We start from the raw sequence: 26,737 nt of genomic DNA on the forward strand, positions 1-26,737 counted from the left end.
TACACAGAGGGTTTTTTTGTGCATTGAGCTTTAAAGTAAGAGGCTTTTATCAAAGGCTCATGATTTTATCATTATCATGTTTGTTCAATAGAAGTTCAGTGAAGTTATGGCCCTCATCATTATTGGTTCCCTTGAGTTTGACATATGCAAGACAAATCACTCTCCACTTTATGTTAAGCTTCTCTGCTCGGCATTGAAGGGTGTCGTACCACCTGGAGACTGATTTCCGGACGGCACAGAGCCTGCGGACAATGCTTGTGTTGTTGCCTGTGTTGAGAAACGGGTCTGGTTTTGTCCTGCGTTGGTGTGACTTGAGATGCTCAACACCTTCAGAGAACAGCTGTGTTTCTCATCATTGTACGAGAAGATCAACATGTGTTTGCAGTCTGGAGCGTTCAGGAGTACTAGTTCAACTAGTCTAGTTCTTATATCAGAAGATTAGCTTCAGCGAGGGCATTTGATGTCTGCGTGTAAGCTGCCACATGCTGAATATTACTCATTAAACTAGATTTGAACAGCTTCTGTAACTGCGTTTTTGCTTTATTCTAGGGCTGCATCTAAATGTTGATGAGAAGAGGTTTAGTCAACCAGATTTTAATTAGTTAGTCACAGGAAAAAAACTCATGCAGTCAGTGATGGACGGATCATTAATACGGCTCGTGCATGTGATAATTATATCGGGCAGGAAATCCAATTGTTTTCACACCAATCATTCTTTGACCTCAAACATGGCTAATCATTTGAAACGTGTTCGAGGGAGCCAAACGTTAGCCACTTTACATGGTCATCCGCTCTAACGTTAACCTAGATAAATGTGCACTGTTATTAGCCGCATATCCAAGTGATTTTGTGGAGTGTGGAAGCTTAATTAGTATCTTAATTGGTAGATTTCTGAGAAACACTGTTGAAAGTGGATTGGACCGAGCAGCGCAACTCACTTGTAGCCAATCAGCAATAGGAGGCGTGTCAACTTATGACGTGGGAGGAGAGAGAGTGAGCCAATCAGCAGTAGGAGGCGTGCCCACTTATGAAGGGGAAGGAGAGAGTGTGAGCCAATCAGCAGTAGAGGGCGTGTACACTCATAATGGGGGAGGAGAGAGAGTGAGCCAATCAGCAGTAAGGGGCGTGTACACTCATAATGGGGGAGGAGAGAGAGTGAGCCAATCAGCAGTAGAGGGCGTGTACACTCATGATGGGGGAGGAGAAAGAGTGAGTCAATCAGCAGTAGAGGGCGTGTCCACTCATGATGTGGGAGGAGAGAGAGAGTGAGCCAATCAGCAGTAGAGGGCGTGTACACTCATGATGGGGGAGGAGAAAGAGTGAGCCAATCAGCAGTAGAGGGCGTGTACACTCATAATGGGGGAGGAGAGAGAGTGAGCCAATCAGCAGTAGAGGGCGTGTACACTCATAATGGGGGAGGAGAGAGAGTGAGCCAATCAGCAGTAGAGGGCGTGTACACTCATGATGGGGGAGGAGAAAGAGTGAGCCAATCAGCAGTAGAGGGCGTGTACACTCATGATGGGGGAGGAGAAAGAGTGAGTCAATCAGCAGTAGAGGGCGTGTACACTCATGATGGGGGAGGAGAAAGAGTGAGCCAATCAGCAGTAGAGGGCGTGTACACTCATGATGGGGAGGAGAGAGAGTGAGCCAATCAGCAGTAGGGGGCGTGTACACTCATGATGGGGAGGAGAAAGAGTGAGCCAATCAGCAGTAGGGGGCGTGTCCACTAATGATGTGGGAGGTGAGTGAGCCAATCAGCAGTAGAGGGCGTGTACACTCACGATGGGGGAGGAGAAAGAGTGAGCCAATCAACAGTAGCGGGCGTGTCCACTCATGATGTGGGAGGTGAGTGAGCCAATCAGCAGTAGAGGGCGTGTACACTCATGATGGGGAGGAGAGAGAGTTAGCCAATCAACAGTAGAGGGCGTGTACACTTATGATGGGGGAGGAGAGATAGTGAGCCAATCAGCAGTAGGGGGCGTGTCCACTCATGATGGGGGAGGTGAGTGAGCCAATCAGCAGTAGAGGGCGTGTACACTCATGATGCGGAAGGAGACAGTGTGAGCCAGTCAGCAGTATGGGGCGTGTACACTCATGATGGGGGAGGAGAAAGAGTGAGTCAATCAGCAGTAGAGGGCGTGTACACTCATAGTTGGGGAGGAGAGACATTTGGCCAAGTAGGGGGCGGATTTCAGGATTTCAAATATCAACAGTGATTCTCAGAAATTGCTTACTGCACCTTTAACATGCATTTCTCTCTATACTGTGGAGAAAACGAGTCAGCCACAGCTTTATTGACAACTTCATCTTTGCATCCGAGTCCAACTCAGAAAACTCAAACCTTTTTCCGATGCCATCACGCAGTGTAAAATCATAAATGCATGACCAGTCGACTTCTAGTTGACTAGAAGAATCCTTAGTCATGGGCAGCCCTACTTTTTTCAGTTGTGAAGTCATGCAGGTTTGTTGCATTAGCCGTCGGCGGCTTTATTTCTGTCTCCAGGCTGCGTTCGGCTCCTGTCAGAGTGTGTTTTTATATCCAGGTGTCTGTCAGACGTTCACATTCGCCTGTGACTGATGGTCTGACATGTGTATATGTGTCCTGTAGAGACTGAGGCGGCTTTCCAGAGCTCACTCGGGCCATTCACCGTAAATAAACACAAACGAGCCTCTCGTGAAGGTCGTCGGACAGGGTCTCACCTCATAAATTTGAAGACACGTTCACAAATAAGGGAAGCGCATGCTTTCATCACGGTGGAGGTGCTTGGCATGTCTCCTTTCAATCTGGAGATGCTGTTTATGGATCTTCAGGACACTCGAAAGAGTCTGGATCACAGCTCCATATCCGCTCGCATCATTCCAGGCAAGTGTCAGCATGGCGGGATGCCGATTGCGTCATGCAGAGTCTGCAACCTAAACCTGAACGTAATTACAGCCTGTGTACATTTCCAGATGGAGGAAGAGTTATTTAAGCTAGTTTTTTGCATCGCTGACAGATGTTTAGAAAATGGCTTTTTTCAAACCTGATTTGTCAAAAAAGCAAACAATGTCCCTATATATTACACATAAAGTTACACTTCCTGGGGTATTCACAAACAATGTGTTTTTGCTGTTAAAAACACAATTTTTAAACAATTTGAACTACTTCTAACATGAGCGCTGCATTTTTGATTGTTATGTTGTGCAAAATGTTGCAAAAGACGCAACGGTCAAACACATCCGTCTAACACATGTTTACATAGAAAAACAAGGGAAAAGCAGCGCAGTGGAATGGAAAAAATGTGTTCTCTTAATGCACATTGTGCAGTATTCCTGTAGCTCTAACAGTAATTGCTAGCTATGCAAAGTCATAGGTTCAATTCCCGGGCAATGCATGAGTATACCTTGTAGAATGTATATGTATATGTAATTTTAGAGCAGATATGCTTTTTAAAGGACATTTTTTATTTTACCAATTAGCATTTTTCCAGCAATCAAGCACTCAGAACTAAATCAGACGTGACTGAAGTGGTCAGTGAGTTTTTTTGTGCTCTGGCAGAGGAGATGACAACATCTGAAGAGCGTGTGAACGTGATGTTGTGAATAACTATATTACTCATCACTTGTAAAGGACTGAAGAACTGCAGAAACTCTTCACAGTCTCATTGCTGCGTGTTCTTCTAAACATTTTATGTAGCATGAATTTTGCTCCTCAGCCTTTTTGGAGTCTAATGCAGTGTTTGTTCCTGTCAGTTTATGTTTATTGCCAAGAGACCTGTAGTGATTTGGACACGGCTGGTTAGGAGAAAAACATGCTGGAATTCTAGTGTAGGGCTGCACAAAAAATCTATATAAAATTGAGATTGTGATTTAAAATGGAATTAAAATGCTGTTCTTGTTTGCAAAGCTGCACTTTTGGACAAAATTTTGTGATTTTATATCAGTATAGCTGCATAATAATAATTATTATTATTAAATAAAATATAAATATTCTAAATCAAAACAAAATAAGAAGTATTCGTATTGTAATTATTACTGTAAAATAAAAATAAAAAATATTTAATAAAAATAGCCTAATATAATAATAATAGCACAATCTGGCCAACATTTTGTAATTATAAATCAATATGGCTATAAAAATTATAGTTATTATATTAATATTGAAATAATTTAAAATGCAATTTAAAAAATGTATGCGCCTTATTGTAAAGCTGCACAATTTGGCCAAATATTACATAGATATATCATATAATAATAATAATAAGTATTATTATTATTATTATTAAATACAAACTTGCTCAATTAAAACAAAATAAGATATATTAATAATATATGCTAATATTATGTAATTGTATGTAACTAATACTAATTAAAATATGTATTATTTAATACAAATAACAAAATAATAATATTACTGTTTTGCCAAAATGTTGTGATTTTGTATAAGTGATGATAATAATCATAATAATAATAATAATAATAAATAGAAATATAAACAACAAATACAAATATATATTATTTAATAATAAAAAAATATATAGTTTGGCCAAAAAGTTGTGATTATAAATCACTGTAGCTATAAAATAATAATAATAGTAATAATAATAATAACAACAATAATAATAAATTATAATATTATTATTAGTAGTAGCAGTAAATAAAAAAATGCTAAATCAAAACAAAATAAGAAATATCACTATTGTAATATTTCACTTTAAAATATAAATAGAGTATTATTATTAATAATAATAATAATTATTATTAATATTATTGTCCTAATTACTTCATGTTACGGAAGAGGATTAGGGCCAAGCAATAATAAAAAAATAAAAACATCTCGAGATTAAACTTGTTAAATTACGAGGAAAAAGTCGAGATAAAATGTTGAGAATAAAGTCATTAAATTACGAGAAAAAAGTCGTTAAACTACGAGAAAAAAGTCGAGATAAAACTATGAGAAAAAAACTCGTTAAATTTCGAGAGAAAAGTCGAGATAAAATGTTGAGAATAAAGTCATTAAATTACGAGAAAAAAGTCATTAAATTTCGAGAAAAAGTCGAAATGTTGAGAATAAAGTAATTAAATTGCGAGAAAAAAGTCATTAAATTACCAGAAAAAAAGTTGTTAAATTACGAGAACAAATTCGTTAAATTATGAGAAAAATGTTGTTAAATTTCGAGAAAAAGTCGAGATAAAATGTTGAGAATAAACTCATTAAATTATGAGAAAAAAGTCGTTAAATTGCGAGAACAAATTCGTTTAATTAAGAATTTGTTCTCATAATTTAACAACCTTTTTCTCGTAATTTAATGACTTTTTCTCATAATTTAATGACTTTATTCTCAACATTTTATCTCGACTTTCTCGAAATTTAACAACTTTAATCTCGAGATGGTTTATTATTTTTTTTATTTTTTATTATTGCTTGGCCCTAATCCTCTTCCGTATCATGTTCAAAAATTATACTGCCAAATTTTTATTTTGGTGAAAAAAGCCCTTAAAGCATTTCTTTTGCTGATAAGCGTCTCTTTACAAGTTTGGGAAGATGATTGTTTTACTCTGAAACATTTACTCAAATCACAGCCGCTTCATTTCAGTTTTACTTTCGATGAATCGTGCAGCCCTACTTTTGTGCATCATTCTTTGTTTGGACGTTTTAGATAGTGTCCCATTGTGTACTTGTTTATTTTGTATTTATTGTCTTCCGTTGTTTTTGTATCGATTCTTTCCTCAGAGTGTGAAAAACCGAGTGGTGTTATTGCAGGTGTGCTGTAAAGGTGACCTTAACGAGAGGGCGGGTAACTCAAGAGGGTTTAACCTGAGCTGATTCCTTCAGCGCTATCTTACCCATATTCCCCAGGCTGCTCTTCAACCCTCACCGCTGCTCAATTTCAACCACACCAGGCCAAACCAGCATGAGGCACAAAAACAGAGCTGGGAGGAAACGGCGGCCGTGTGTTTAACCAGAATGCATTTGTAAACTCTGTGACCCCAGCTGCAGGATCAAGTGTTTGTCAAGTGTCTTTCCTGATATATGGAAAAAATATCCCTGCTGTTTTCCCTCTGGCTGCGTGCGCGGCGCTCAGACCCGAGCAGGCATGTCTCGCGGACGGTACGGCAGCGATTGAACACGCCAGATTGATTCAGTGCAGAGTTTTGTTTAAATTCCACACCAGAGGCTCATTAACCGTGTCACAAACTGCATTTTTTTCTAGGTCAGACATTTTTGGCATTGCAAACTGTGGTGAGATGTGTCTTTTTGAAGAAGACGTTGCAGAAAATACCCAGCAGAATCAAATGAAACAAATGAATTCAGAGTCAGACTTCACTGAGCTCAAAAAAATTCCTTGTGTTTTTGATTTCGTTGTGGCTTTTCCATGCGTGTCCTTTGGGAAGTTAAAGCCAGAAAGACGTTTTTGACATTTTTGGAGTATTATACTGATTCAGTTTCAAAATTTCATGTTTAATTCAGTGAGTTGCTTGGTGTTTCTTTGTAAGTATTTGTGAAATTCACTAGCTAAAATTAGTTTTTAGAGTTAAAATTGTTTTAAAGTAAATCTTACAGATTTTGTAATAACATTTCACAATTTTACTGTATTTTTGATCAAATAAATGCATCCTTGTTGAGCAGAAGAGACTTTAATATTTACACTTTTAACATTCAAACAATTCTTTTGGATGGTAGTGTACAGTACATTATTCCAAATTTCATGTTTAATTCAAAGTTACCGTTTGTTTGTTGTTATTTGCTAGAGCAATTTTACTAGAATTTTTTCAGTACATTAAAAATTATGTTGCATATAAGAATATGAATGTGCAATTAGCTTTGAATATTGCTTAACAATGTGTAGCCAGGCCTAAAATTATGGTGCAAATTATTTAAAGGGGTCATGCACTTTGTTGTTTTATTGTTTTATAATGTTTCCTGGGGTGCACTTATTATGTTAGTATGCTTTTTATATCAAAAACTATCATAATTTAGAAATAAAAGGCATTTTTCCTACCCTGATTTTAGCCTCTGGTTTGAATGCTCTGTTTTAAGGGTAAGGTGTAAACGCCCACTGCTGTGATTGGCTGGCATATTTGCATATTACTCTCTCGAAAACTTTTAGCACTTTTTTACTATTACAGCTATTACTATTTAGATCTCTGGCATTATATTTAGATTGTGGCCTGAAAGGTTGCAGCGATGAACACTGTAGTCGATCACAGACATGTTGCTGAGTGCATGAAAGCAATGATCTCGTCATTGCAACTCAATTTCTGCACACTAACCAATGCTTTCATCGTCACTAACGGTGCAAAAGTGATGCGAGTCCAGAATTCAGTCACTGATAAACTCGCTCTGTTTGATTGACAGCTCCAGCGATTGTAAAGGGAGCGTTCTTCGATCGCTTTCTACTAGGGGTGTAACGGTACACAAAACTCACGGTTCGGTACGTACCTAGGTTTTGAAGTCACGGTTCGGTACAGTTTTCGGTACAGCAGGTGGAGAGAAAACTAAACATAAAATTGCTTTTTTTTATTATTAAACAGAGGTTTACTGAACAAATTGTGTTTTTGTCTTTAAATATATTAAATTAAATTAAAACTAAAAGTTTCTTAAGGATAAAAAAAATGATCTCTGCTAATGCTATAAACTATGTAGGGAGCCCTAACTATTAGCCTAAATTCAATTGCTTTTTATTTTTAGATAAAATAATCAACACTCAAATAACAAATTGTATGCAAACCTGTAAGCTGCACCTAAGGCAGTTTTTGCATTAACTTCTAAATGTTTTTACTCCAATTCTTTGTTGAAATATAATAATTTCTACACAGTGGCTGTTATTTTAACATCAGATTTATTTAAACACACATTAAATAGCCTAATCAGGATATCACTAAAAGATTAAGTAAAATAATGAATATATTGGCTAATACAGTGCATATAGTAAGCGAAAGAGTTCATTTCTCTAGCGAACTAACAAGCTGTGAACACTGAATGGCTTTTCTGAGGTAAATGCATCATGACATATTGTTGAATACGGACGCTTTCATTGATGTCTTTCCACCGTTGAAACACTGAATGAGCGATTACATGAGATATGACCGTTTCAGTAAGTTGTACTGAATCTTGCAACATACCTTCAGATGTTCTTGCATGTTTATTCTGTAACTAGTATTAAGGAGGAAGAGATGAACACATTCACCTGCGGTACACATGTGCACCGTACCGAAAGCCCTGTACCGAAACGGTTCGGTACAAATACGCGTACCGTTACACCCCTACTTTCTACATATAATTTAAACCTCATGACAGTTAATGAACTGAATAAGAAAACTGACCATAGATGAAGACTCACTATAGCGCATCCTTGTGGCGACACTGAGAATGCAGCATTTCAGAACATAATGGCTGCATCTGAAATTGCATACTTCCCTACTACTGTATATAGTAGGCGAAAAACAGTATGCGACAAAATAAGTATGTCTGAATTCACAGTACTCGTAGGCAAAAAATACCCGGATGACCTATGCTTCCGGCGAGATTCTGAACTTTACTGTCCCATGAGGCCACAAGAGTAATTACTTATACAAAACAAGTACCTACTATGTTAATGTGCTTCCACAAGCTTTGGGAGCCGTGTCGGGTGGTCTGTCGTGTCTGTGTTGTAAGCACCGGTCAGAATAATGTTCCACTGGAAACAAAAACCTCTCGACAGTTTCCAGCTGTGTTTATCAGGCTGTATTTCACATCACACTTTCTGCATTACATTACCTTCTTTTAAAGTTGTTCTTCAGACACCTGCAGGACGTCATTAAACAGCGTTCATTCACCTTCCTACATCCTCAAAGACTAAACAAACACGCTGCCGTTGTTTCATTGTTTTTGTTTATGATGAAACCTTTAAAACTAAGTGTTAAAGTTCATTGTGTGCATCACAGCATTGGCCTGCATCACTCACATTTTCTTTAGAAATTAAAAAAATCTAATTATGTTTTCGTTGTTGTTGTTTTTTTTCTTCTTTCTGTGACTGCAGGTTGATGAAATCTACCATGATGAGTCTCTGGGAACCAACATCAACATTGTGCTGGTCCGAATGATCCTGGTGGGATATCGTCAGGTGAGCTTTGAGCATAAACACTTATTGAACTTCCTGAGGTCCGAAAATGCGCCGGCGCGTTTTGCAGGATTTTTTTCACATTGCAGCAAAACAGACTTAAAATACTCTGTCATTTTTTTGTCATAGAGACATAAGTAATATATCAATTGAAACTATAGAATGTCTTCTTTTATTTGTGTACACTCAGAGTAAAAACACAATGTTGTGATTTTTGTAAAATAAAGAAAACTAACATGATGCGTGATCTCTCCTCTCCCTCTGAACGAAGTCCAATCTGATAGTTCTCAGAAAATGAACTGTAACTTATGAATACTAATGACAAAATAAATGACACTTATGTCTAAAGAAATGTTGAAATGTCAGGTTTTAAATCGTGTAAGTCAAATCGAAAACAAACATTCTGTTTTTATTTAATCTGTATGAAAAGAGAGCCATGTCAGAAGTCTGTGATTCAGCTCATTATCCGCTAATGCGGCCACGCCCACGGAGCCAGCACTATTCAGACGCAAATTCAGAGGCAATACTTGTATGCATTGTCTCAATCGTGTATTTATTGTCTTGAAAAGTGTTTATTTGGATGTTAAACAGTATTAAACACGAATTTGATCTGCTGTAAAGTGTAACAACAACAGGCCGTTAGCACCCTCTGCAGACATTTACAACACATAATGTACAAAATATGATTGTTTATATTATGTATTTTAACATTGTTGTTCTATAAAACCATCTTACTTGCTTTTAATACTTTTTTGAACCAAATATTACTGCCTCACTGTTATTATGTATGTATTTTAAGTCATTTTAAAGGCTTAGGTTTTTAGATTTTTATTAACACCCAAAAATATCAGATCACTCAATTAATCATCAAAATAATCAAACTTGATTACCAAAATAATCGTTAGTGACAGCCCTAGAAGCAATTTTAGCTGTGCATAGAAAAATTTTCTTACAAATTTTCTGTCATCTCCTTCATAGAGACCACCGACAGTGATATTTAGCACCTAGAATGTGAATTTTACCAGAGGAACCCCGCCAAAACACGTATTTTGCTCCTGAAATGCGCTTGGGCTAGTTTTGAATAGGAATTGGGCAGATTTTGTTTGAAAACCTGGCAACCCTGATCACAGATCAAACTATATAAAGCTATTATCGCCCAATAATAACGATTGGAGCCAATCAGTCGGAGCACCCTTACCATAAACGCCTGGAACATCCAGCTGTTTGTACAGTATAGTGTAAAAAATCAATTCATATTATAGCAATTCAGTTGAAAATAATAATGAAGCTGCTGGTCAATCATGTTCATGTGCGGTCTACACTAGAGCTGATGGTCACTGACAGCAGGGAACGTACATTTGCTCCTACAGGCTCTACTCAGCTTTTCGTGAAATAGCATGAGGTTATTTAGCTAATAACTAGCCATCTGGAACGCGTCTCTGCTGTTTGATCAGTGGCAGTGTGTGGGTTTGATGAACTACCAGCTGGCAAACATGCTCCCGTATCAGAAAAGAGCTGAACAACCTGCTTTCACACCTGTTTGCAGCTGGAAATAGAAAGAGAGACTGAGCGTGACAAACACTTCAAGCTTTCTGGAAGTAAAGCACAGTTGACAGAGAAGGTAAACTGTAGGATCTCAGATGTTACACAGAACTTCATCAGCTTTTCACAATGTTTATAATAGTTTTAGGTAAGTTTGCGCGTCATCCAGTGAAGTTCTCCTGCGAATATGATTCAGATTGTATCAATGTGATGAAAACAACACGAGACGGGAGGAAAATTACATTTCAGTGCTTTGGCGTTCAAACTGTGCATTCACTAGCAAAACTTTAGCATTCTCCTGAGAAACTTTGCATTAACTTTAAAGGGTTAGTTCACTCAAAAATGAAAATTCTGTCATTTATTACTCACACTCATGACGTTCCACACCCGTAAGACCTTTGTTAATCTTCAGAACACAAATTAAGATATTTTTGATGAAATCCGATGGCTCAGTGAGGCCTGAGCAATGACATTTCCTCTCTCACGATCCCTTAATGCACTAAAAACATATTTAAATCAGTTCATGTGAGTACAGTGGTTCAATATTAATATTATAAAGGAATAAGAATATTTTTGGTGCACCAAAAAAAACGTCTTGGGTTACGAGTGTAACCCTTGTTCCCTGAGTAAGGGAACGAGACGCTACGTCAATGACGTGATGGGAATCCTCTGCATTTTTGTGTTCGTGAAGCACTATTGTATCCAACCAATGAGAGAACGTGACGTCAGAGGCGGGCGACGTCGCGGACCGGAACCTATAAAGCATGCCCAGAAACAAAGAACGCTAGCTTCTGTGATATGTCTGAAGTAAGCGCTCCAGGCATGCTGGAGGTACGGCAACGTGACGTAGCGTCTCGTTCCCTTACTCAGGGAACAAGGGTTACACTCGTAACCCAAGACGTTCCCTTTCGTGGGAACTATCGACGCTACGTCAATGACGTGATGGGAACGCTGTCCCCACTACGCCGTGCCTCCGAGTGCCTGGCTGCTATCTTGTAACACCAAAGCACCCGGAGTACTACTCACATTAAGATTATAAAATCTGATGAAGGTGTGCTGGGATGACCATCCAGCAGCACCACAAATATCCGCCAAGGAAACTCCTGACATGTGAGCTCTTGAAGCAGCCATACCTCTAGTTGAGTGTGCCCTAACATCCAAGGGGCATGGACGCCCCAGAGCTTTATACGATAATGAGATGGCCTCAACCACCCATTTACTCATCCTCTGCTTGGACGCTGGGCCCCCTCGACTCGGGGACCCATAACATACAAATAGTTGGTCTGATTTTCTCCACAGGGCAGCTCTGTGAACATAAGCGTCCAACGCCCTCACAGGACACAGCAGATTAAGTTTTTCCTGATCCGGATCAGTAAACGGAGGGGGATAAAAAGCCTCCAGAACGATAGGACCTGGGACCCTAGTGGGGACCTTAGGAATGTAACCAGGCCTTGTATGTAGAAAGGCCTTAACCATCCCTGGTGCAAACTCTAAACATGATGGTGAAACCGAAAGAGCTTGAAGGTCACCTATCCTTTTCAAGGATGAGATGGCCAGTAAAAACACAGTCTTCAATGTGAGCATTTTATCTGACACATCTTCCAAAGGTTCAAAGGGCGCCTCAGCCAACCCTTGTAACACGATAGCTAAGTCCCAGGTCAGAGATTTTGGGCGTACTGAAGGCCTCAGCCTCAGTGCGCCACGAAGGAAGCGAACAACTAAGGGGTCTCGACCTACCGAGACACCACCCATAGGAACATGATAGGCTGAAATCGCAGCCACATACACTTTTAATGTGGAGTGAGTTAAGCCTTCTGAAAGCTTTTCTTGGAGGAATTGAAGCACATAGCTGACAGATGAGTGGACCGGGTCCACCCTATGATGGCTACACCATGTAGCGAAAACCTTCCACTTATACATATAAAGCTTCCTTGTAGATGGAGCTCTGGACTGAAGGATGGTCTCCACAACCTCGGTTGGGAGACCAGATTCTATGAGCCTTGCCCCCTCAGGGGCCAGGCCCACAGTTTCCACATTTCTGGACGGGGATGTAAAACCATGCCGCCCGCTTGGGACAGGAGATCCTGTCTGACTGGAAGCTCCAGAGGAGAGCCGTGAAGAAGCGAAACTAGGTCCGCAAACCATATTCTTGTTGGCCAGAAAGGAGCCACCAATATCAGGTCTACCCCTTCCTGACGGACTTTGTCCAGAACTCCCGGGAGCAGAGAGACTGGGGGAAAAGCATACAGACGTCGCCTCGGCCACGTCTGTATCATGGCATCCAACCCCAGAGGAGCTGGGTGCCTCAGAGAGTACCACAGAGGGCATTGAGTTGACTCCTCTGTGGCAAAGAGATCGACTTCCGCTCGACCGAATGTTTTTCATATGAGCTCCACTGCCTCTGAGTGAAGCTTCCATTCCCCCGGACTCGCGCTCTGCCTCGACAGAGCGTCCGCCCCCATATTCAAATACCCCGGAATATACGACGCCTTTAGCGAGAGTAATTTCCCCTGGGTCCACAGGAGGATGTGACTGACCAGTTTGCATAGTGGCCGAGACCGCAGTCCCCCTTGGTGATTTATGTAGGAGACCACCGTAGTGTTGTCTGTCTGAACCAACACATGGTGGCCCCTCAGGTCGGGGAGGAAGTGCTTCAGAGCCTGAAACACTGCCAGCATCTCCAGCCGATTTATGTGCCAGGAGAGCTGGTGTACCTCCCAGTGACCTTGAGCTGAGCGACCACTCATGATCGCTCCCCAGCCCGTGAGGGACGCATCTGTCGTAAGCATTACGCGACGACATGAAGTTCCCAACACGGGTCCCTGGGACAGGAACCAAGGCTTTTTCCACATGACCAGAGCACGAAGGCACCGCCGCGTGACTTTGATCATGCGAAAAGGATTTCCCCTCGGAGAAAATCCCTTGGTCCTGAGCCACCACTGTAAGGGTCTCATGTGCAGAAGGCCAAAAGTAACAACGTTGGACGCAGCTGCCATCAGACCCAACAGTCTCTGAAACTGTTTTACAGTGAGTGACCGGCCTAACTTCACCCAATTCACGGCCCCGAGAATGGAAGTCACACGAGCGGGAGTCAATTGCGCCCGCATCGTGATGGAATCCCAGATTACCCCAAGATAGTTGGCAACCTGACTCGGAACCAGCACACTTTTCTTGGCGTTGAGCCTCAGCCCAAGCTTCTTCATGTGCGACAACACAACATCTCGATGTTGAGCTGCCAGAAGTTCTGTTTGAGCTAAAATCAACCAATCGTCGATATAGTTCAGCACGCGGATGCCTTGGAGTCTCAGCGGAGCCAAGGCTGCATCCACGCACTTCGTGAACGTGCGGGGTGATAGTGATAGGCCGAAGGGAAGAACCTTGTATTGGTATGCTTCGCCCCCGAAAGCAAACCTGAGGAACTTCCTGTGAGAAGGATGGATGGAAATGTGAAAATATGCGTCCTTTAGATCTATCGCCACAAACCAGTCCTCGGATCTGATCTGTGGAATAATCTGTTTGAGTGTAAGCATCTTGAACTTCAACTTCTTTACAGATCGATTTAGTATACGAAGATCTATGATCGGACGCAACCCCCCATCCTTCTTTGGAACAATGAAGTAGCGGCTGTAAAAGCCCGACATTTTGCTGGGAGAGGGAACCCGTTCTATAGCCCCTTTTTGCAAAAGCGTCGTAACCTCCTGTTCCATTACCAGAGACTGCTCTGGAGCTACCACTGTGTGAATCACTCCACTGAACCTGGGCGGAAGAGAACCGAACTGAATTCTGTAACCCTGTTCTACCATGAGCAGCACCCATTTCGAAATATTCGGAAGAAGTTTCCATTCCCCCAAAAATTCTACTAAGGGAACCAGCCTCTCGAGACTGGTCTCTGGTGTTTTTTGAGCACTTGGCTCGTTTATCTGGCACGGCGCACCGGCAGATGAGCGAATCATGTGCTGGCCGACCCTCCTCGAAGGATCGACGGGGACTGCTGCGCCCTGTCGCACACTGGGTGGCAGGGTTGGCAGAACAGCCCCCTGAGGGCACCGATGGGGAACGATAGATGTTAATCGTCGAACCCCTTCGGAGGGGACTGCCCTCAGAAACCCTGACCCATGACCGTCAGGATTTCTTTTGGGAAGCCTTCCGGGAAATAATGACGGTCCTCAGATCCGCCCTACCCCCAGAAGGCTTCTGCTGTACAGCGCGCACCGGTCCCCAAGCTTTCCGCGGGGGAGCACGGGCGGCCACACTAGCTTTCTGCTGGGACCTGTATCCCGAGGAGCCGGCTATCGGCTGAGGCTGCTCCCGCCCAGCAGCCTCAGGGGGATGAGATTTCCGGGGAAGGAATCTTTGGAACGCCGCTTTCTGTTTTTTCGCCTCCTCGAACCTGTCGACGACAGTAGCAACTGCGTCACCGAACAGGCCCTCGGAGGAAAGCGGCGCATCCATAAGGATATGTTTGTCTTTATCCTTAATATCTGCGAGATTGAGCCACAGATGTCTCTCCGTGGCCACCATGGCTGCCATAGAACGGCCTACTGACTTGGCCGTCTCCTTGGTGGCACGGAGAGCTAAATCTGCGGCTTTTCTCAACTCCTGAATTGTATCAAAAGTCGCTTCCCCAGACTCCTCAATCTCCCCCAGCAGATCAGCTTGGTATGCCTGCAGTATAGACATTGTGTGCAGACATGCCGCAGCCTGACCCGCTGCCGAATAAGCCTTGCCCACCAAACTCGATGTTTGTTTTAGTGGTTTGGTGGGCAACGTCGGGGATTTCAGGGACGATGCAGACTCGGGCGAGAGATAGCTCGCAAGCGTCTCCTCAACCCGAGGCATCGCCCCATAACCGTGTTGCTTCAGCCCCGTAATATTACTATACATTGTCGTTTGTGGGCTGAAGACACGGTACTGCACGGGTCTATTCCACGACCTCGACACCTCGGTGTGGAGGTCGGGAAAGAACGGCAGTCCCCGACGCTGGGGTAGTGACCTATCTGGGAGGAAGCGTTCATCTAACTTGCTTTTTATTTTAGGAACGCTCTCCTCCGCGGGCCAGCTTATTTTCAGTTTTTCTACTGCCCGGGTCACTACCTCCATAAGCTCCTCATGGGCTGGAGATGAGGATGACGGTCCCTCATCACCACCCTCGACACCTTCAACATCAACCTCCTCGGAGGAAGATATATTCAGTGTCGGTGCCTCCCTTTGCGGGGAAGAAACCGCAGCGCGTGCTTCCACCACCAAAGGAGAGACACTAGATCTAGCAGGTAAGGGAAGCGATAAGGCAGAGCCCGTCTCTCCCCCCTCTGCTAGATCCATCTGTGAACCCCACGAGTGCAGCCTTCGCTGTGCCTCGGCAGCAGCGGGACCAGACCCGCGGGGAACACTCGCCGCGGCGCCCTCCTCAAAGAGCGCCTGGCGTGAGCGCAGCGCCCTGAGAGTGAGCCGCTCACAGTGCACACAGACAGCCCCCTCAAGAGCTGCCTGTGCGTGCTCAACTCCCAGGCATTTCACACACATCTCGTGTGTATCTCCCTCCACGATGAATCGTGGACAAGGAGGTGCACACTTAGTGAAACGCTGGCCTTTCTCCGTCATTTTATATATATATATGTCTATGCTTATTTCACTTGTTTGGAAACTCTTGTCCTCAGACAAAGAGATCACTTTCTGGCGAGATGGTAGACAGACAACAATAAATAAGACAGACAAGATACAAATAGCGCTTACTGAAGACAACAGAAGCTAGCGTTCTTTGTTTCTGGGCATGCTTTATAGGTTCCGGTCCGCGACGTCGCCCGCCTCTGACGTCACGTTCTCTCATTGGTTGGATACAATAGTGCTTCACGAACACAAAAATGCAGAGGATTCCCATCACGTCATTGACGTAGCGTCGATAGTTCCCACGAAAGGGAACTATTTATTTAGTGATGGCCGATTTCAAAAAACTGCTTCAGGAAGCTTCGGAGCGTTATGAATCAGCGTTTCGGAGCGCCAAAGTCACGTGATTTCAGCAGTTTGGTGGTTTGACACGTGATCTGAATCATGATTCGACACAAAAGATTCATAACGCTCCGAAGCTTCCTGAAGCAGTGTTTTGAAATCGGCCATCACTATATAAGTCGTTATTTTGTTTTTTTTGGTGCACCAAAAATATTCTCATCACTTTATAATATTAATATTGAACCACTGTACTCACATGAACTGATTTAAATATGTTTTTAGTGCATTAAGGGATCGTGAGAGAGGAAATGTCATTGCTCAGGCCTCACTGAGCCATCGGATTTCATCAAAAATATTTTAATTTGTGTTCTGAAGATTAACAAAGGTCTTACGGGTGTGGAACGACATGAGGGTGAATAATAAATTACATTATTTTCATTTTAGGGTGAACTAACCGTTTAAGTGTGAGTGACTGAGCACATGTGTGTGTGTGTGTGTGTGTGTGTGTGTGTGTGTGTGTGTGTGTGTGTGTGTGTGTGTGAGAGAGAGCCGATGTCCTTATTCCCAGCAGGAATGATAGTTTTCCACCTGACTCTCTGCTGTGCGTCTTGAAAGATTAATGCTGACACCCTGCGCCAGCGCGAATCCAGCGACACGCCAATCCTGCATGTGTCCTCATTACTCACAAAACACTGCATTAAATCGTTACAGAAGATTGACTTTCTGTGCATGTCATTTTAGAGACGCACTGCATGTACAAGTATTTTTAATTTCCATTGCATTATCTGAGCAGATGGCATTTTGATGTCATTTATAAACATGGGCACGAGTTCTTGTCACCGCATGTCCTTCCTGCCCACTTGCAACACTTCTGGGATTGACTGGAAGTTGAGAGCTGCAAATGTAACAGTGCTGACGAATATTAATTGAGGTTGACATCTAGAAAAACAAGTTTGTTGAGAAATGAGCGTCACCTTCATTAATTCACCAGTTTGGTCATTGTGCAGTTGTAGATGCTGTCAGTCATTTTTGATGGCAAAACTGCAGTGAGCACTGAATGGAATGTGATTTATGATTTAAAGCACCGCAGATATCTGAGATTCTGCTTAAACTTCAAAACATTATGATGTAAACAACAGCAACAAAAAATTAAGATTTGCACAATTATGCTTTCTTAAATTGTGCTGGATAACATGATCGTCAGGTTTTGTTCATTAAAATTTTGAATGGTAAGATATTCTTATACACATGGTAATTTTTTCCCCTGTAAATTGTTATGCTGACATTAAAATGACAAAAACTCTGTATTAAATTAGAAATTATGCAAAAAATTTGGACTCCACTATATAGTTATTATCTTAATATAACAAAAAATTATATTCTTATAATATTTCACATTTTGTTATTCTACAATTGTTTAGTGTGAAATGTGACTAGAACTTGCAATTAAGATATATTTGAGATATATTTATAGATATATATAAGATATATTTTTTGGACATTTTAAGGGTATTATAAATAAGATAAATAATTTACAATTTTTTTTTTTAAATTTGTTTGCAAATGTTTTCTCTATTGGCTGCCACCCTTAAAAAAAAAATGTTAATACCTATAAAATGGCTTAAAATATACCTTATATCTTAATATATATATATATATATATATATATATATATATATATATATATATATATATATATATATATATATATATATATATATATGTATATATTCTTCGTGTGACGTTAAATGGCTTTGGGCTGTAATCGTGTGTGATTGATGATCATTGTGTCCGTTCTGGGTCAGTGATTTCAGGCCGCTGGGGTTTGCTGTGTTTAGTCTGCTTGTGTCGCAGCGAGTTGTTGGTATATTTTGGAAGCTGAACAGAAAGCCAGTCAGTCATCGAATTTCAGCTTCAGCTCGGTCTCAGATGGGTTTTTTACCAGCGGGTATTCATGCTAAACAAACAGCTAAGTGTCCTCAAATAGCCCGGCGTCCTCCCAGAGGAACGCTGGAGCTCAGACGCTGCTCATAGCTGGAGCTCATGAGTCTTCATGGAGCTTTCACATGTTTCTTGTGTCTCTAGCTAACAGGAAAGAACTTTAGCAAACATTGTGGCAAGGTTATGAACAAACGTTCTTCTAGTAGCGTTAATAAAACGTTTGTGTGAAGTTATCTGGTCTTTAATAATGTTCTCAAAACATTAGCACAAAACATTGACGAAGTTCGTTTCGGGAGTTCGAAACAGCTTACCAAAGTCAACTTTGTAGAAACTTTCGTTCCGGCTGGTAAACACCTCTGAACTACCATCGGTCCGTACCAGTGATGTAATAGGTGGGTGTGGCTCTGAGGCTCCGCCTTCTTTGAGGTGTAAATCTTCACTGGTTCATTTCCTCTGGAGTTCAGACACGAGTAAAACATGAACACAGTGGAGAGTCGCTTTATTGTAATTTTATTGAAAGCGACACTGACACAGTTTTCATGTTTAACCTTGTGCTGTGTTGAAAACACTATAACACGTGACGTTCCCGGTCAAAAATGACCGCCCTGCAAAAAATTGCTTATAAATCACTTGTTACGCTATTTTATCACCAAATACTGGATTCAATCTATTTGTCAGCTTGTTTTTTTTTCAATTAGGACAGGTTTTGTATTTATTTTTGGAGCGGATCGATCGTAGGCCTTATTTATCTGAGCGAAAAAATCTTTATTTGTGGATAATTTGATCAGTTTTACATGAAATATGAAAAATATTTGCACTGGTTATCACATTAGTGTGCTTTAATGTTTAACCAGGAAATTTGTTTTGAAATGCTTTTATTTTGTACAAAATGGCAGAAAGTCACACTTGTGATGACCGGCCTACAAAAAAAAAAACGTATAAATAATTTGTTACGCTATTTTATCACCAAATATTGAATTCAATCTTTTTGTCAACTTGTTTTCTTTCAGTTAAGACAGGTTTTGTATTCATTTTTGAAACTGATTGATAAAAAAGTTTGCTCCGGCTGGTTAACACCTCTGAACTACCATTGGTCCATGTCAGTGATGTAATAGGTAGACGTGGCTCTGAGGCTCCGCCTTCTTTGAGGTGTAAATCTTAGGGATGCACAGATATGAAAATTTTGGCCGATACCGATAATTCTTAATATTTAAAAACCGATAACCGATATATTGGCCAAAAGATCAAAATTTTTATACAGTATAATTTTTGAGAGCCTGATTACAAAAACAAAAGTCTCACCATTAAAATCCATGTCCCAACACACAATTATAATTTTCTAATTATAATATTATACTGTATTTTCCTTTTTGAAGTGATTTTCAATCATATTTCAAGCAATTCATAACCATCCATTATTTATCGGCTTTAATATATTGGCCAAATTTTCTTATTGTGCCGATAACGATAACATTAAAAATGAACATATATCGGCTGATACCGATAACCGATAATTCTTTATATTTGAAAGCCAATAACCGATATATTGGCCAATAAATCTAAATCCAAATTTCTATATAATTTTTTAGAGCCTGATTACAAAAACAAAAGTCTCACTATTAAAAGCCATATCCCAAACACACAGTTATAATATTATGGGCAATAAGAACAGGTTTTGTATTTATTTTTGGAGCGGATCGATCGTAGGCCTTATATATCTGAGCGAACAAAACGTTATTTGTGCATAATTTTGTCAGTTTTACATGAAATATGAAAAATATTTGCACTGGTTATCACATTAGTGTGCTTTAATGTTTAACCAGGAAATTTGTTTTGAAATGCTTTTATTTTGTACAAAATGGCAGAAAGTCACACTTGTGATGACCGGCCTACAAAAAAAAAAGGTATAAATCGCTTGTTACGCTATTTTATCACCAAATATTGGATTCAATCTTTTTGTCAACTTGTTTTCTTTCAGTTAAGACAGGTTTTGTATTCATTTTTTAAACTGATTGATAAAAAAGTTTGCTCCGGCTGGTTAACACCTCTGAACTACCATTGGTCCATGCCAGTGATGTAATAGGTAGGTGTGGCACTGAGGCTCCGCCTTCTTTGAGGTGAAAATCTTAGGGATGCACAGATATGAAAATTTTGGCTGATACCCATAACCGATAATTCTTAATATTTAAAAGCCGATAACCGATATATTGGCCGATAAATCTAAATCAAAATTTTTATATAATTTTTGAAAGCCTGATTACAAAAACAAAAGTCTCAAAAATCCATGTCTCAAGCACACAATTATAATGTTTTCAATATAATATTATGTATCTTATATGACAGACTTGCACTGCACATGTTGAACTTAACTCTATTTTCCTTTTTGAAGTGATTTTCAATCATATTTCAAGCAATTCAAAACCATCATGGTGAACAGTGCGCATCTGAAGGAAATAATCCATTATTTATCGCCTTTAATATATCGGCCACATTTTTTATCTGTCCGATAATGATAACATTAAAAATGAACATACAGTATATCAATACCGATATGGTGGCCGATATATTGTGCATCCCTAATTCGTATACTGTATAATGGCACTAAACTATTTGTTTTTCCCCCCAGGCTGCTTCTTACTTCATTTTTTAGTAGCTAATCTCTTTCTTTTGCATAACCAAATAATGGAGGCTTAAAACAGCGTTTCATGTCCATGTTTTGATGTATTTGGACGGTAGTTGTGTTATAATGTGCTGTCTGCATCAGGGTATAATCATCCTGTCAGGGTTTATTTTGCGATAATGACCGGCTGGCTGCGTATCATCCCTTATTTGTTTCAAACATCTTTGTGATCATGCAGACTTTAGAGGAGAGTGTTTGTAAAGTAGATCACAGTGATGCGTTTCTCATATGGTAATGATCAGAGCATGCAGTCCAGACTGCAGCAAATGTTTGTTTTTGTGTTTAGTCTGGTCTTCTCAACTAGTTCAGCTTCAGGACGTCGAGAGGGCATCAAAAGTGTTCAGTGTACAGAATGATTTTGTGACACAAATCATGTTGCATGTATTTAATGTAGTCTGGTTTCTTTTATCCTGTGTAGTAAAAACCTTTTCGGAATTAACTGAAATAAAATAAAGTATTACAAATTCGTTTATTTCAGTTAGTTCCCAAAGTAACATTTATCAATAACTAAAATAACCAAAACATAATAAACTAAAATTAAAACTTAATGAAAATTATGTAGTTGTATTTAAAAAAAGAATAAAATTACAGAAACACAATTAAAACACTAAAACTTTAAAATAAAAAAAATCTTATTTAAATATTTACAAAAACTATGAGTAGTCAAACTGATTTCTGTAGCACTTTATTCAAAACGCAGCTAATAAACAGGATAATAATGAAGAATAAATGTTGCAAGATTTATCAGTTTTGATTGAAAAATGGCTTCAATTTTTTAGCTGTAAAGCAGCTCTACAGAAGACAGTAGTGTCATTATTCACATCAATGTTGATTCAGTTCAGTTCAGTAACAATGTTGATGTTGCAAAGTTCATCAGTTATGAAATGAATTCCATTCATGTATTTAAATGTTTATTTAATTTATTTAATTTAATTTTTATTTAATGTATAATTTCAGTTTTTGTTTTTTATTTTTTTAAATATAATTTATTATTTCATTTTTAGTTTAATTCTATTTCATTTATTTAATTGTATTTATTTTTTGTTTAATTTAATTTTTAATTTAATTTAATTTTTTTATTTTATTTATAATTTCATTTTTAGTTTGATTCAATTTAATTTCTTATTTAATTGAATTTATATTTTCATTTTTATTTAATTTAATTCATAATTTCATTTATTTTATTTAAAATGTCATTTTAAGTTTAATTCAATTTCAGTTTTATTTAATTTTTATTTAATTTTTATTTAATTGTATTTATTTTTAATTTAATTTTATTAAATTTTTATTTAATTTATAATTTCATTTTTAGTTTAATTAAATTAATTTTTTTATTTAATTTCATTTATAATTTCATTTTTAGTTTAATTAAATTTAATTTCTTATTTAATTGAATTTATATTTCCATTTTTTTATTTAATTTGTAATTTAAATTATTTAATTGAATTCATAATGTCGTTTATTTTATTTAAAATGTCATTTTTAGTTTAATTCAATTTCAGTTTTTATTTAATTTAATTTATAATTTAATTTTTAATTAAATTCAAATTACATTTTAATTAAATGTATTTCATTTTTTTAATTAATTACAATTATTATATAAGTGATATAATTTAATTATAATTTCATTTTTAGTTTAATTCATTTTCATTTTTTATTTAATTTTTTAAATTTGTATATATTTTTTATTTAATTTATAATTTCATTTTTTATTTAATTCCATTTCATTTTCTATTTAATTTAATTTATAATTTCATTTTTTGTGTAATTCAATTTCATTTTTAATTAAAAAAAAAATAATTGCCACAATTTACCACATTGACATTTACATGTATGCATTTAACAGACACTTTTATCCACAACCTAGTATAAACTCGTCTGGCCTAATGAGTTTCTGCCTTCTGCTGTCTTCTGTGTCTTTAGTCCATCAGCCTCATTGAACGAGGGAATCCGTCCCGGAGTCTGGAGCAGGTGTGCCGCTGGGCGAACACCCAGCAGAGGCTCGACCCCGACCATGCCGAGCACCACGACCACGCCATCTTCCTCACCAGGCAAGATTTTGGTCCAGCAGGTATGCAAGGTACTGTGTTTCTCTCGATCGAGGCTGTGCAGAGTAAGTGCTTCTTTCCACTTCTGTTCTCTCACGGTTGGCATCGAGATGCCCGATACACTGGTCAGGAACGGCTTGACCATCAAACACCTGCTAATTGAATCACAGGCCGTGTAAACTGGGCATCGGTGCCAACTTGTAGCAACCAAAAATACTCTTTGACCGAGAGTTTTTGGCATGTAGAGGAAAAGAAAACATGTTTATCAGTAGCCGTGCACTCTCAACAATACTAATATTCCTAGTTTCCCTTTTAAATTAACCAGTTTAAATGATTGTGATTCATAATGTTGAATGTTATTCTTGCATGCATGTTATTTAAAATAAGTAGTAAAAACATAGTCGTTGTAGTTGAAGAACTAGGCATCTTAATCAGGTTAGATGACAAATTTAATTTGGTGTGAATAAAAACGAGTCTGTCTATCCGTCACTGCCTCGTTTTCATTCAATTTTGAGTCTCCCATGACTAAGATCCATAACTGATCAAATAAGTTGAAATAACATTGAATTGCTGATGACATTCAAACTATGAACTTGTTTTTTGTCTTTGTTTCATCAAGTGGTCCCTTTTTGTGCTTTATTTTAGCAAAGGTTTATTTTGTACGGTTATTTATTTGATATTTATTCTTTCTTTGTGATTCTTTGGAAAGACAAGTTTAATAAACATCATTAAGGTTTTAAATCTATAGGATTTAAAGGGGTCCTGTAATGCCTCTTTCACAAGATGTAATATAAGTCTCCAGAATGTGTCTGAAATAATCCCCCACAGATCATTTATTATAGCTTGTCAAATTTGTTTCTTTCATCTTTCTTTACAATAAATGACTCTCGATTTAAAATATTGTACTTCTGCAGTGACATTCACACATCAGCTTAAGTATATGAATGTTTTTTAGCGAGGAATGCTCTGATCAAACACCGTTTTCCAGCTGAACGTCACGATTGTCCTGTGTTCGACTCTATCATGCTCTTGTCAGTCAGTCTTTTTGAAGTTTAAGGACTCGTTTCTGATGGATGTGTGTTTAGGTTTCGAGATCCTCGTGTGATGTTTAAAAGACAGTCGGTAATACCTGTTTTCTGTTTCACACGTCTTCTGTTGCTATGCCACGCTCTCTGTTGTGCCCATAACATCGTCCTACAGCGTTCAAACCACAACCTTTTACCCCTAAAGGGCAAACATCACACTCCCGTCCCAAGATTTAACCCTGATCCATGGCCCAAATATAGACACATGCTTACAGTAACGCTCACTGAAGGTGTTTGAGAAACGGCCTGATATTAGTGTGGATCTCCTGCTGCTGTCGAATGAAATCAAGCAATGACTGGAAGGCCCTGATTCAGCAGTTCCTGAACTAATAACAGCCGTGATGATCTGGATTGACGTGGTTTGGAAACGGATCAGGGGATCCTGGTTTATAGCTGTCAAATCGTTGATGAAGAAAGTGTCAGTGAAAGGAGGCGCTTCACCTTCAGAAGATCCCTCAGGGGATCAAAATAAATGTTACATGGGTTATTGAGTTTTTGTTTTATTTTTTATGAGCTTTGCCATTTTTTTTGCAACCCTGTTATGAAAAATGGACTGAATACAGTTTAAAACCATAATTTGTGTTTATATATATATATATATATTATGGAAGAGGATTAGGGCCAAGCAATAATAAAAAAATAAAACCATCTCGAGATTAAAGTTGTTAAATTTCAAGAAAAAAGCCGAGATAAAATGTTGAGAATAAACTCATTAAATTACATTTTTCTCATAATTTGTTCGAGAACAAATTCATAATTTTTCGAATTTGTTCTCGTAATTTAACGACTTTTTTCTCATAATTTAATTACTTTATTCTCAACATTTTATCTTGACTTTTTTCTCGAAATTTAATGACATTTTTCTCATAATTTAATGAATTTGTTCTCGTAATTTAACAAATTTTTTCTCGTAATTTGTTCTCGACTTTTTTCTCGAAATTTAATGACATTTTTCTCGAAATGTAATGACTTTTTTTCTCATAATTTAACAACTTTATTCTCAACATTTTATCTTGACTTTTTTCTCAAAATTTAATGACATTTTTCACATAATTTTAAAAAAATTTTCTCGTAATTTAATGACTTTATTCTCAACATTTTATCTCGAATTTTATTTTTAATTTAATGACATTTTTCTCATAATTTAACAAATTTTTTCTCGTAATTTAATGACTTTATTCTCAACATTTCATCTCGACTTTTTTCTCGAAATTTAACGACATTTTTTCTCATAATTTAACGAATTTGTTCTCGTAATTTAACAACTTTTTTCTCGTAATTTAACGACTTTATTCTCAACATTTTATCTCGACTTTTTTCTCGAAATTTAATGACATTTTTCTCATAATTTAATGAATTTTTTCTCGTAATTTAATGACTTTATTCTCAACATTTTATCTCGACTTTTTTCTCGAAATTTAACGACATTTTTCTCATAATTTAACGACTTTTTTCTCGTAATTTAATGACTTTATTCTCAACATTTTATCTCGACTTTTTTCTCGAAATTTAACGACATTTTTCTCATAATTTAACGACTTTTTTCTCGTAATTTAACGACTTTATTCTCAACATTTTATCTAGACTTTTTTCTCGAAATTTAATGACATTTTTCTCATAATTTAACGTATTTTTTCTCGTAATTTAATGACTTTATTCTCAACATTTTATCTAGACTTTTTTCTCGAAATTTAATGACATTTTTCTCATAATTTAACGTATTTTTTCTCGTAATTTAATGACTTTATTCTCAACATTTTATCTTGACTTTTTTCTCGAAATTTAATGACATTTTTCTCATAATTTAATGAATTTGTTCTCGTAATTTAACAAATTTTTTCTCGTAATTTGTTCTCGACTTTTTTCTCGAAATTTAATGACATTTTTCTCGAAATGTAATGACTTTTTTTCTCATAATTTAACAACTTTATTCTCAACATTTTATCTTGACTTTTTTCTCAAAATTTAATGACATTTTTCACATAATTTAACAAATTTGTTCTCGTAATTTAACAGGTTTTTTCTCATAATTTAATGAGTTTATTCTCAAAATTTTATTTTGACTTTTTTCTTGAAATTTAACAACTTTAATCTCGAGATTTTATTTTTTTATTATTGCTTGGCCCTAATCCTCTTCCGTAATATATATTGTCTATAAACATTATATATACTTCCATACACAAACACACACACATATATAATATTTTTTATATTATTTAATATATTTAATAAAGTAGCAAGAAAAATAAAATAGTAGACAAAAAAAAAAAAAATATATATATATATATATATATATATATATATATATATATATATATATACACACACACACACACACACACACACACACACACATATATATATAAATATACATAATTTATTTATATTCAATATATTCATATTTATAATTAC

The 26,737-nt window shown here is 37.9% G+C and overlaps 1 protein-coding gene across 1 annotated transcript in view; it reads left to right on the forward strand.

Annotated features, from left to right (window-relative positions):
* Positions 1–26,737, forward strand: part of LOC137007887 (A disintegrin and metalloproteinase with thrombospondin motifs 14) — a 101,506-nt gene that overhangs the window by 44,591 nt on the left and 30,178 nt on the right. Inside the window, exons 5-6 of the mRNA XM_067369585.1 lie at positions 9,003–9,086; positions 23,116–23,272. Of these exons, the coding sequence (XP_067225686.1) occupies positions 9,003–9,086; positions 23,116–23,272 (241 nt within the window). The remainder of the gene's footprint in view (positions 1–9,002; positions 9,087–23,115; positions 23,273–26,737) is intronic.

Source organism: Chanodichthys erythropterus, chromosome 19 (assembly GCF_024489055.1).
Source record: "Chanodichthys erythropterus isolate Z2021 chromosome 19, ASM2448905v1, whole genome shotgun sequence".
Taxonomy (NCBI): Eukaryota; Metazoa; Chordata; class Actinopteri; order Cypriniformes; family Xenocyprididae; genus Chanodichthys; species Chanodichthys erythropterus.